We start from the raw sequence: 13,019 nt of genomic DNA, 5'->3' as shown, positions 1-13,019 counted from the left end.
CACAGTGCTGTTTATTTCCAAACTGTAGTATTAATACTTGTTACAACAATGCTAAAGTGAAAGATGACTATGAACCAAGATGCAGTACCGTGCACACTGAGTTACAAGCAGAAGTCCAAACAATTATCATGGACACTCTGGAGTGTGCTGGATAATCATATGGCTAAACAATTTTTGTTTTGTTCTATTTTTGATATAACAGAAGAAGAAGAAGTTCAACCCCAGATCATTGTGGTACCTGTTCCTGTACCAGTGTTTGTGCCAGTGCCCCTTCACCTCTACACTCAGTACACACCAGTTCCACTTGGGATGCCAGTACCTGTAAGTTATATTTCAGTTCATTGGAGAACTGGTTTACAGTCTTGGTTCTGAAGAGGACACAGAGCAGTGTCATTGGGTTTTGTGACTAGTCATGCAAGTGGTATTTGGAGTCCTTGAAGCCATTTCTTTCGTTATTGCATCATGTTTGGTTCAGCATCATCACACAAAACTACCAATTTGTAGGGTTATTGCAGAAATGAAACAAGTTGTCCAGTCTGGAGTTATTTTAAAATAAAATTTAGTAGTCCTAAAACATATGTAAGATTAAATGAGAGGAATCTCCCTTGTGTATTTACTGTTTCCCTTCACCCCCAAACATGCGCGAATGTTTTCCATGTGTTCCATAGGTACCAGTTCCCATGCTCTTCCCAACTACCCTGGATAATGCTGATAAGATCATTGAAACTATTCAGGATATCAAGGAAAAGATTCCCACAAATCCATTTGAAGCTGATCTCCTTCAGATGGCAGAAATGATTGCAGAAGATGAGGAGAAAGAAAAAACACACTCTCATGGTGGTATGTGGTGTTTTTAAAAAGGAAACTAAATGCAGTGAGGTGAAGGCCCTCTCATCATGGAAAATAGATAGAGAAATAGATGTAGGGCCTATATTGGCTGCTTCCCAAGTATGCATGTCAAATTGAATGGTCCTGTTGTCTTACCAACATTTATTTTCCACAATGAAAATTGTCTCTGTGTACAATATTCTGTTCTTTGTTTTGAAAACACGTTTTCTTTCAAGATTAATTTACTCTTCCTCCATAGTTCCCATCTCAGGTGCTGGTTATACTTGCACCTTTCTGATGCTTTTGTAATTTCACAGAGGTTTATCAGTCAATATTCAATTGAGCTATGCTTAGCATAGAACCCACATTAGATACTGAGCACTGACAGTGGTTTAAATGTCTTTGCATTCCCTTTCCGTCATCCTAGGGGCTGATTTGACTTTTGTTGACAGTAACAAATTGGTAGAGGTAGTAATCTGCAGATCAGTACATCATGCATTAGCAGAAGCAGTCAAAATCAAGAATACAGAGCAGCTGCTTTACGAGAATATTTTCCTATCAGGCTTTTTATGGTGGATTTTTGGAGGGTGATGCAGGTTAGAATGTGTTGGATAGTGATCACCGCATGTAATAAAAGCGGAACAAGCTGAAAAGAAATGAACAAAACATCTAACTTATCTACAGATGACTCAAATAACAAACATGGAGGGATGGAAACGTTTGGAAAGGCAAACATGGGTTAGTTCTGCATTTCTGTTTCTCCCATAACAGCATGACTAAGGTAGAAAGCTGTTAGGAGAAGTCTAGTGGAGGAGAAGATGCATCATGTGTGTTAGTATTGTGACCTAATACATAGTTTTTTTTGGTGTTCAAAGTATTTTGTATTAGTTACGTAAGCTGTCAGTCATTTGTAGATACAGATTTCCTTCTTTTTCTAAAGGATCTCAAACATCTGAGCATGAACTCTTCCTGGACCCCAAGATATTTGAGAAAGGTCAGTTGGATCTTTTTTTTGCAAATGGATTTTGATCCTGCTGTATCTTTTCTTGCAAATTCCTCTTTTTGTCTGCCCTTTCCTATAGCATATGGTATATCTGGTCACTCTCATTACAGATCAAGGTAGCACTTATAGTGGAGATCTAGAATCCGAAGCAGTGTCCACTCCACACAGCTGGGAGGATGAGTTAAATCACTATGCCTTACGATCAAATGCCCTGCCAGAACCAGATCCAGAACTGAAGCAGTTCTCCAAAGGTGATGTGGAACAGGACCTGGAGGCAGATTTTCCATCAGGTCTGTATAATGTGAAGAAAAATGCATTGTTGTATAAAAGTACGCACAATTTTCTGAGTAAGCATTGTACCAGCAGTCTGCTTATGAAGGGTATGTGTTTTCATTTAGTAAAACTGGATATTTAAAGCTGCAGTAATATATCAGCTCTACTAAAAATTATTATTTATTATTGCTATCTTTAAAGACAGCATTCTACAGAACCCCTGACAGGAGTAGCAGGTAGTCTTGCTTGACTGCTTTGAATTTATCACTTCTGTGTCCCTAGGTATAATCCATGTGAGTGGTGCAGAAGAATATAAGTTTGCCTGAATAAGTACACCCACTGTTGGGGGAAGGGGGGGAGCTTTTTTCCTTTTCTGAGAATTTACTTTCTTTATAGAGAAGGTACATATATTGCCTAATTATTCAAAGGTGAAGCATTATTTGAATATACAGGTGTGATTGCCAACTGTAAGGTATTCCGTAGTATCTAAGTGACACTTCTACCTGGGCTGTTAAATCATATAATTAAACTCTTAATGGTGTTGATTTGACTTCAGACTCATTTGACCCTCTCAGTAAAGGACTGGGTTTGCATTCACGTTCACGAGCAAGACGGAGACATAGAGATGGCTTCCCACAGCCAAAAAGACGGGTAAGAAAGTGCCTCTGGAACACAAGTTCCTTGCATTTGAAGTAATAACATTATGCACATGCTTATTCTGAGAAATAAAAAAATACTGCTCCAGGGTGAAAATGAGAATTCGATTTAACTATACTGTATGTTTTTTCCTGTTCTGCTATATGAGATAAGATTTTCTTTCCTCCCCCTCTGCAACTAGGTAGACTAAATGCTTTTTTTAGTGCACAACATTTTTTATATGTGTATCATTTCAAAAAACTCCAAAAAATATGTCTTTTAAGTAATGTCATAATGTACAGGAAAGAATAAATTTTTCTTGTGTAGCTAGAGAGGAATATATTTCTGTGCATATATATCACAGTGAGAATTATTGTATTTTATTGCACCTTTTCTGTAAAATGTGGTTAATACTTGTCCACATATTAAAAATACATATATATCCACTCAGATTCTGTCATGAGAGTAGGATTTTGTTAGCATGTCATCATAATGGCCTTTTTATGTGAGATCAAGTTAAGCATCCATAGATGAAGAGCTTATTAAATGTTTGTTTGGTTTGGTTTGTTCGTTTGCCTGTAGGGACGGAAGAAGTCTGTAGTTTCTGTAGAGCCCCGGAATCTGATGCAGGGCTCCTACCCAGGATGCTCTGTTTCTGGGATGACCCTAAAGTATATGTATGGGGTAAACGCCTGGAAAAACTGGGTCCAATGGAAAAATGCACAGGAGGAACAAGGGGACCTGAAGTTTTCAGGTAAATTTTTCTCTCTCAGTGGAAACAGAAATACTTAGTTGAAAAGCACTTGGCACGATATGTTGTTCAAATAAAAAATAGGATTAGATATTACTGAGTTTTAAAATATCCATGAGTGGAGAAAAGATTTTATGGAATACTGTCTTATGTCTTGTCATGCATTTAAAAATCGTAGCTATTACATTCTTAATTGATCTGTTACCTATTAAAACAGGCTCTAAAACACCAGATTTCTTTCCAACATTGGAAATGTTAGTCTTTTAGCTTCCACTTCGCATTCATTTATATGTAGTAATTCCTCATTTGTAGAAGAGGTGCTTTATGCAGCTGCAGAGCTTTACTGAGCTATTATCAGGCCATAATTCTAAGTTGACAACACCAACTTGGCCCCATCTTCTTCATCTGTAGCTAACGCATTCACAAAGTATTTGTTTATCAGCATAACTGTTTGCTGTAAAAAAAAATTGTGTACCACAACATTAAGATCTTAACACCTTATTCCTAGGCTTCACAGCTGGAAAAAAACTTTCCAAAAGTCTACCCATTCTGTGCTGCCTGAAACTAACTTTAAAAGGCATGAATTGTTCCTTGTGTCTCACTAGGGCGATAGATAATAATGGCAATATAAATGTCACTTTTGTTTATTTTTCTAATTATGGATTTTTTTTTTTTTTTTTACAAAAGCACAGCAATCCTGGGATTTGGCAGTGTCTAACTCCCCTTTTCTCAGGTCTCAAATCTGTCTTACATGCTTGCACTGAGAGTTTTGTGGGCAAATTTTCAGAATCAAGCAGAGAATTTAAGTTAGGAATATAATTGAGCTTTTTGGGGATGGTAGGGAAGAGAGCAAAACATATTAAATACTTCTGCAATGTAAAGAACTAAGTGTGGCAGGGCTTATATGTAAGAAAGATCCCAAAGGGAAAAATTCTATTTAGAACGAGCTCTGCTTTTCCTCTCTTATTTGGAATTTTTGTTGTCATTATATGAGAACAGCTGGTTTTTGTTTCCCAGAAGAAGAGCAATCACATGAGTTACTGTGTTTTCTTCTTGTGGCTAAGGAAGCAAATATTAGAGTCAGTTCCAGAAAACTGTGTCCACCCCCATCCCCTCCCAAAAAGGTTCCCTGCTTAGTCCCAAGCAGGCACTTTTGTAAGGTGTGGAGCAGCCAAGCCTGGTAATTTCACTGCAGGTCCTCTGACTGATCGATTCCCTGGTTGCTCTGCTTCCCTTTCCAAATCCCATGCACGTCCCGTTCAACTCTTCATTCCTTCTCCCTTTAAGGAGTTGAATATGCTGCTCTCAACTCGTGTCCAGAACTATTGGGAAATACTCAAGATCTTGCTCTCACTCAGAATTCCCCTGAGTCCAGCTATAGAGGTGAAACCTATTTATCAACCCTACGCTGCCAGCCTCGAGTACGTGCAGCCATTGCCTTGCCACATCTTTGAATTCAGCAGACTCCCTTTAGATGTCTCAGCTTTAAATACCTGCAGCCTTATTACTCAGTTGCAGCATTTGTACTGGTTGCACATGCAGGTGGTTTGTTTTTTATTGGCCAAATCCTCATTTAATTGTTAGCCAACAGATAGGAAATAGTTCACAAGTTTAGTCATACAAAGTGCTTCAGGTATGAGATAGAAGATTTAATAGTTCTGCCTACATGAAATAATAAGGAATGTGTGAAGCCTTAATCTGTTGAATTAAGTTAATTTTTCTAATAATTTTCTTGGCCACAGTTCGTCCTGTGAAACTCAAGGAGGACATTCTCTCATGCACTTTTGCTGAGCTGAGTTTTGGCTTGTGCCAGTTTATTCAAGAGGTGCGGAGACCAAATGGAGAAAAATATGATCCTGACAGCATCTTATACTTGTGCCTTGGAATTCAGCAGGTAACTTGGAGAACTAGGGTATTGCTGAGAACATACAATACTTGCTCTGGTTATTTATGCTTTGTATCCATAGTCCCATGTAGCTGCTTGGTTTTTGTAGAGGAGACAAGAATGTATCTTTTTGGTGCTTTATTCTTAGTGTTAATCCCATATTTGACTAGTTTGTCTGGACCTTTTTATGATCAGAGTGAACAGGCTGCTTCTGTACTTGGGAGGAGTGTGGGGTGGAGGGCTAGGTGTTTCTATCTAGACACAAATCTTCGGGTTTGGTACCTTTTTGATCCTTTTTCATGTATAGGAAAGATTTACTCCTCAGAAATATTTGCTTTATGATGGAATGTTTTAGATCTAAAGTAGTTGCGCAATGCTCTTCTAATATACAAGTTTACATGGAAGAGGTTACCCAGCAAAGACTGAGTGCCTTCAGTGGCTAGGCAGATACCTGTTGTGTTGGCAATATTTACAGAAGAAATACAATGGGAATAATAGCATTGTAATTAATGAATACTAAGAGTAATGTAATCAGTCCTTGCTACCTGCCTTGAAACAGTTGCAGTACAAACCTAGTATAATGTTAACTTCTGTTTAAAACTCAGTGTTCAGTATATTTCTGTTAGGGGCTTTTTTTTAGAATAGCCTGCTTGTTCCTTTCCTTAAACAGTCATTTGGAGATAAGGAATCAAAAGCTACTTCTAATGTAAAACCTATCATTTGACTAGGCATGGAATTATCTGATTTTTTTCCCTGGCTATTCTTGAAATAAATGTAGAAAGACTTAAAATTCAAAGTGCCATTGTTAGGGTCTAGGAGTATCATCAATTTTTGTGTGTTCCAGTTTTGACTTATTTATTGATGCACACTCCTGACTTGTAGAAAACTTTTTTTAACTGCTGCTTGACAAGAGTTTAAGGGACTTTTACCTTGATGCTGTAAGTCGAGCTATTTCAGCAGCGTAGCACTGGGCCTGTATCTATTATCAGGAGGTATTAGCATGTGAAGTTCTTTTCAACAGAAAAATACTCAATAACTCTTCTGGTTTTTATAGGCAGACTTTTTTCAAGAATATTTAACACTTAGAGGATGATGATTTTTCAGAAAACAGCTCTAGAGCTTGGAATATTAACAATAATTCTTGCCTAGATCTCTCATTTCATACTGGGGAGGTCCCAGTCCCTGCAGAAAATTTGATTTGATATCTTAACTGAAGATTTCAACAAAGTGTTTTGGACCATATGACACTGGGACATAAGAAAGGAAAAGAATCTGATGTCCTGTGTCTTCTCTGAAATGTTATATAATCACAAACTGTATGTCTTCCTTTTTTTCTCTTGTAGTACCTGTTTGAGAATGGTAGAATAGATAACATTTTTACCGAGCCCTATTCCAGGTTTATGATTGAACTTACAAAACTTTTGAAAATCTGGGAACCTACAATTCTTCCAAATGGTAGGACAATTGTTTTGTTTTGTGTAGCTGCATGACAAAGCCGTATTATAAATTAATATTTTCTCAATGCCATGAAGAAGAATGTGATCTGAGGCATTCACGTTAGTCTTCTCTTTCTCCACCACGTAATTGTTTGTGGTAGACTAGCATCATGGATTTTATGTCTGTCTCTCCCAGTTATGGATTACACTTAAATATACCTTTGTCTCTGATCAATCTCTCAACTCCTTTGAAAGACAGGCTTCCCATTTCTGTAGTCAACATGCTACTTCTTCTCTTCCCTCAAGTTTTAGTTAATCTTTTTTGAATACAGTTAGCTAGAATTGTAGATAGTATTGGAGATGAGTTACTGCAAATACCATGTACAGTTGCACTGGCATTTCCCTGTTACTACTGGAAATACTCCTCCTGATAAATCCGAGGATCACATTAGCAAATCATTGTAATCGTGTCTCGACTCCTCAATTCCAAGTTCATCTCACCTCAGTCACTTCCAAATTAAGAGTTCCCAAATTCTGCAGATATTTTTAATTCGTTTTCAGGTATGATCATGCAGTTTATAAAGCTAGACACCAGCCATATTAGTACATAAGATCTTTTTCAGAGTATCGGCGAAACTTGAGTGATGTTGGCAACTCCATATGTGGATCCACGACTGGCTTTTCATTTAGAAAACAAACTTTTTATTTAATACAGAAATGATCCAGTTACTTATAGAACTGCTGCATACAGCGATGGCTTTTTTTTCACCACAAATCTTTTATAAGCCCCCATTATCTCCTTTTCCTAACTGACTTATGATAATCACAATGGGCTATTTGTATATAAAGATGGTACATTTTAGACTCATGCTCCATGTCTTAGGAATTACACATTTTTGCAGTTGGCTGACTGTGGTTTAATACAGTGAAATTAGAGCTTAGTGAGATTCTGCTGGTGTCTGCAATCTTCCTTCATATCCTTCTCTCCAATCTTCAGGTATTGGAAGATCATGCTGTTCCACAGCTTGATTCTCCATGCTCCCTCTTACGTTCATGCATGCAGTGTTCTTGGTTTTATTGGAATTACAGTTGCTTGTGATAGGTCTGAATTTGATCTGATATGCACTTCATTAATATAGAAGGTTACCTGAAAGAAGACTTACATGAATCTCTGGCAAAATCTGCCTACTTAATTTAAGTCATTTCTGCCTTCCCACCCTGCTCATGTATGATGCTTTTATTGCTTTGGGAAAATTCTGAAAATCTGCTAGATTAGACACAGCCTGTAAAAGCTGTTCCTTTGTAAGTGAATATGGGGACAGCCCTAAAATTGCATAAATAACCCCCTTCGTTTTTCTTTGCCCATTGTTCCTAGGTTATATGTTCTCAAGAATTGAAGAGGAACACTTGTGGGAATGTAAACAGCTGGGTGCATATTCCCCTATTGTTTTATTGAACACACTTCTATTCTTCAACACCAAATACTTCCAACTAAAGAATGTCAGTGAGCACCTGAAACTATCCTTTGCCCATGTTATGAGACGCACCCGAACTCTGAAGTATAATACTAAGATGACATATTTACGTTTTTTCCCACCCTTTCAAAAACAAGAGGTAGAATCAGGTAAGTGAGTGCTTTCTGATCATCTGAATTTTAGCAATCATATTTGTATTGTCTGCTCCTTTTTTTAAAAAGGGCTGGGGAGAAAAATATGTTATGCAGTAAGCAGAGCTGTGAATATGCTGTAATCCTGTACATTTTCAAAACTTTTTCACTCTAGTAAGGTTTAGAGAGAAATTCTTCATGAGCCAAGGCATCCAGTAAAAACTTACAAAAGAGGTGCCACACATTTGGCTGCAAATTTGTTTAATAGTCTTTTATAACATCCTAGGCTTGCATAAAGCTTTATTAACACTGCATGAGTTAAAGGCCTTTTCTGAAGACCTTTTCTCGGGACTTCATATTCTTGAGGTCCAGACTCTTATCTGGGTCTTTTTTAATTCCCAGATTTATCCTAGGTCTGTGCGGTGAACAATCAAGGCAGCCCAAATGGAGAACAGCAGTTCAGATGAAGCCAGGGGCTTGCAGATGAGTAGGGACTATCGTTTTGACCTCAGAGGCAAAGAAAGACAGATTTTTGTTCGCAGTTATTTTTTGGTATTTGGAAAAGAAAAGTCTTTGATCCTATTGGCTTCTTCAGTTAATAGTGCCAGTGTGTTACATGAATTCTACTTTATGAAGAAAAATCATATCTTCCATATTTTTCTGCTAGATACTAGTTCTTGTTGATTTTCTAGAAGAGGAATGGGCTGTGGACAGCCTGTAGCATATGCAATCTTTTGCCCATCCAGCAGATCAAACCAGTTGACTTGCATGTGACAGATAATCAGTTCAAGTAGTGTGTCTCTGTGTGATGCAAAGTCCTATCACTAGGTGCTAGGCTGAGTGACTAGGGCTTATTCTTGAAGGCGCTGTGTTTCACTGAACTTCTTGTGTATCCAGATAAATTATCTGTAGGCAAAAGGAAACGCAGTGAAGATGAGGAGATTCCAACAGCAGTGGAAATGGCTGAAAATACAGATAATCCCCTGCGATGTCCAGTCCGACTTTATGAATTTTACTTATCAAAATGGTAAGTGACAGAACTTGATTTTTGATCTGTATGTAGACTAGAACAGGCGTTTGGGCAGGGATCCCACTCGGACTTTTTGTGCCTGTGCTGTGGGCTCCTCTCTCCAGTTCCTGGTCCCTCAGTGTGAATGGAACCATGCTGATAGGACTTCCAGCGTCAGCACTCCTGTTAGACTCAGCAAATAGGTAGTATTTGTTACTGGCGTTGAGTCAAGAGTAGAGTTACAGAGAGAGATGTATTCTTTAAATGCCTGTTTACACATCTACTGGGTGTAAATGTAAACAGGGGACATGACCACAGTGACTATGACATTCTCATCTCCCTTAATTCCCATACAGGATCCTTCTTTTGAGAAGATTATAACTAATACCCTGACATCATGTTCCTTGTGAAAGAGGGTAGAAAAAGTGTGAATTAGGTAAAACTGCTGATAGCTTTTGCCTGCTGAAATGTGAGGTTAACTTGTATTTAGGAGTTAGAAAGGAGACTATATAGCAAGGACATAGATATAAATCATTTTGTCTCTCCTGTTTCTATATAAACTTTAGTTAGATCTTTGAGCAGGTGGAATATGATGTTCTCTCTTCAAAGAAAATACACATGCAAAATGAAACAGCATCTCATTAGTGTCAGCTAAAACTCAAATAAATCACTCTCAAAAATGCACCTACTGAGCTTACTACAAATAGTTCCATTACTTAGGGAAAGGCATGCCTAGCACGTGTCCGGACTCTTTGTCTCCCTCGTCTTACCTTCCTTGTATTCACTTGCATATGATTAGAAGCTTTTAGCTGGCTTTGGGCTGGGAAAACATTTTCATGCACCTCATCATATATCATAACTGAGCCCCTGCAGCGGTGCAAGCAGCAGTAAAAATTCACTTTACTGTTTTAATGTGAATATTCCAAAGTGCAGGCAGGAGGGATCCTTGCTTTAGAGGACTTTGTGTCTTCCTACCAGAGCCTGGAAGCTGCCTCAGAGTCAGACAGTCAGTCTTTCAAGCAGATGGGCCCACTATTCTGCACCATGAGCAGGCAAGCTAGGATTTAGTTTTGCTAGCTCTTGAACATTCCTTGTGCCAAAGTACACAGCAATTCTGGAATACTAGAAACAGTTTCATTCAGAGATTGGATGTCAAATGCATCTATCAATCATATCAAGATGCTAGTACCATTAATTGGATGATACTATGATTGAAGAACCACATCTGTAAAGAAGTCACTCTAATTTTTCTTTAAAAGCAACTAATGCTAAGTGACCTGGAAATAACTTAACTGTTCCCTAAAATGAAGGGAGGAAACCAAGCCACTAACAAAAAGATTTGAATTATGCTGTTTAACTTACAGTGTTGTCGTCTCAATGTAACTTTCATTTTCTTTGCTGTTTCTCCTTAACGTTTTTGTGAGTAGGGCTGTTAATGCTGCCTTCCGATAATGTGCTCTTCCTTTCTTTACGTTGACAGTTCTGAAAGCGTGAAGCAGAGAAGTGATGTATTTTACCTTCAACCTGAGCGCTCCTGTGTACCCAATAGCCCCATGTGGTATTCCACATTGCCAATAGACCCAGGAACCTTGGACATCATGTTAACACGTATTCTTATGGTGAGGGAGGTACACGAAGAACTTGCCAAAGTCAAATCAGAGGACTCTGATATTGAGTTATCAGACTAACTGAAGCGGGGTATTTTCCTTTGAATACACATCAGAAGCACCAAACTGTGAATACGTCCAGCCTTTGGAAAATGTGTATCAAATAAGCCACGATAATGTCACCTACAGGCATATTTTGAACCACAGTGGATGTACAAACTGGAACTGGAAGGAAGCAAGCTGTGTAAGCTGCAAGAAACAACGTCCTGTGGCACTGATAAATCCTCTGAACAAATTCAAGATGAACTAACCTATCTGAGTGGTGCATAAATCCTTTATCTGTTTAGGATTTTTAAAAGTTGCGAGATATTTTTAAGGAAAATGGTTGTGTAAAATCTACCATAGCAATGTTGGGCATGGAGAGCTAGACTGTGGCTCACGTGACTTCTCAGCCTGATGGCTGGCAGTCCTTGCTGCCAAAGAACACGTGGAGATCCTAGAGCTCTTCACGAGGACAGGAGAGAAAGTGGTGATATTTAGGCAGACAGACACCTTCCGTTATAAGTACACGTACACATATGCTCTTACAATTTTTTTGAAACTGGGATCAAATGTTAGGAAGGCAGAAGCCGCTGGCATGTCTGCCAGGGAAGCTATCTAAATGGACAACTGTCTGGCTGCTGTTAAATGGTCACACGATGCCAGAATCTAGCTCTCGGTCCAGGCTAATACCAACTCTAGCTCTGTTCAGTCTTCGACGTGGAAGAGGTGCTGTAGGTCAAACTTCAGAGCGATCATGTTACGGGACGAACATTTCTGGGGTATGTACAGGAGAGTGACTGTCCTGGGGTATGTGCAGAAAATCCCTTACCTAGCCCAGTAGCTCTGCAGTCTGTCGATATAATCTAGAAAATACTGTGGTGCGCGGAAATTTTTTTTCCCTTAAGGCAGCTTTCCTTTCTCCTCTTTCCCTACTCCTATGTTTTTGGTTATTTTATAAGGCAAATCTGGAGGGCCTTGTCATTTCAAATGCAAGATACATGCACTCTTTCTCTTTCCACCTTTGCAACGCGTGCAGTGTTGTACAAAGGATGCAGTATTACTTTTGACAGCAGAACTGTGGTAGAAAATTACCATGTGTGTTTTTTTCCCACCCCACCCAAAGAGATTTAGTCATAGTGTTGGAAATCGAAAGAGATTTTTTTAAGGCTTGGCTGTTACTGCGTCTTTTTGAAGAGAAAAGCTCCCACATTGTGTTTAGAGAACAGGACATTGTCAGATACTGTCTGTATCTCCATTTTCTCAAGCTATAGATGTGTGTTTCTGATGACCAGTGGTCACAAATTCATTGGAAACCCAAACTATTTTTAAAGAAGAGAATTGTATGGTTTTTATCTAGCTCTGGTCAGTTATCCATCTTCTGTAACAGGGGTCTGATATTTGATCTTGTCACTAAAATTTCAAGAGATGAAAATCAACAGCCTTGAATTATATTTCCTTTTTTTTTGTTTTGTTTGGTTTTGTTTTTTCATTATTTTTTTAGCAGTAACAAAAGTAATTTAACAAAAATAAAATCAGAAAGTAGTCTATTGACGTTGTGTACTCGGTAGTCCTGTCCCTGCCTGTAACAGATTTCACTGATGTATTTTTTAATACAGAAAACTATGTGAAAAGTAAACCTGCCCCTGATTCTGTCTGATCAAAGCCCATCTGTGTCTGTCATTTCTGATCAAAGATAGTGCTTTCTCCACGTCCTGGCCTAGCACTCCCGGGGGAGATGTTTCGGCCATAATACGTACCCTGCCAGTAAACCACCAGGCACTTGGAGGCTCAGGGATGCTCCCGTAGCTGATTTCTTGTTCTGTGAACACTGACCTGTCCCTCCCCATAGTTATATTAAATAGTGAAATAGCAGGCAGGGTATTTTGTATTGGGATGGTTGATAGAACATTTCAGGGAAAATAAAATCATTCTGGAAAGATTAG

General features: G+C 38.6%; 1 protein-coding gene across 10 annotated transcripts in view; it reads left to right on the top strand.

Annotated features, from left to right (window-relative positions):
* Window positions 1-12,738, top strand: part of LOC142092764 (zinc finger MYM-type protein 4) — a 44,069-nt gene extending 31,331 nt beyond the window's left edge. For 6 of the 10 annotated variants that reach the window (XM_075173187.1, XM_075173183.1, XM_075173184.1 and 3 more), the window contains 11 exons: window positions 203-321; window positions 669-840; window positions 1,769-1,822; window positions 1,942-2,121; window positions 2,661-2,755; window positions 3,323-3,494; window positions 5,234-5,385; window positions 6,720-6,831; window positions 8,188-8,436; window positions 9,316-9,445; window positions 10,908-12,738. In XM_075173187.1, the coding sequence (XP_075029288.1) occupies window positions 203-321; window positions 669-840; window positions 1,769-1,822; window positions 1,942-2,121; window positions 2,661-2,755; window positions 3,323-3,494; window positions 5,234-5,385; window positions 6,720-6,831; window positions 8,188-8,436; window positions 9,316-9,445; window positions 10,908-11,115 (1,643 nt within the window). In that variant the 3' untranslated portion in view covers window positions 11,116-12,738. Of the gene's footprint in view, window positions 1-202; window positions 322-668; window positions 841-1,768; window positions 1,823-1,941; window positions 2,122-2,660; window positions 2,756-3,322; window positions 3,495-4,778; window positions 4,875-5,233; window positions 5,386-6,525; window positions 6,653-6,719; window positions 6,832-8,187; window positions 8,437-9,315; window positions 9,446-10,907 lie in introns of those variants that run through there. The other 4 variants (XM_075173192.1, XM_075173185.1, XM_075173188.1 and 1 more) reach the window with 4 other exon arrangements.
* Window positions 12,739-13,019: the final 281 nt, after the last annotated feature.

The sequence above is a fragment of the Calonectris borealis genome, chromosome 25 (assembly GCF_964195595.1).
Source record: "Calonectris borealis chromosome 25, bCalBor7.hap1.2, whole genome shotgun sequence".
In the NCBI taxonomy this organism is placed as follows: Eukaryota; Metazoa; Chordata; class Aves; order Procellariiformes; family Procellariidae; genus Calonectris; species Calonectris borealis.
The sequence above is the reverse complement of the archived record's forward strand: the minus strand, read 5'-3'. Positions and strand labels throughout refer to the sequence as shown.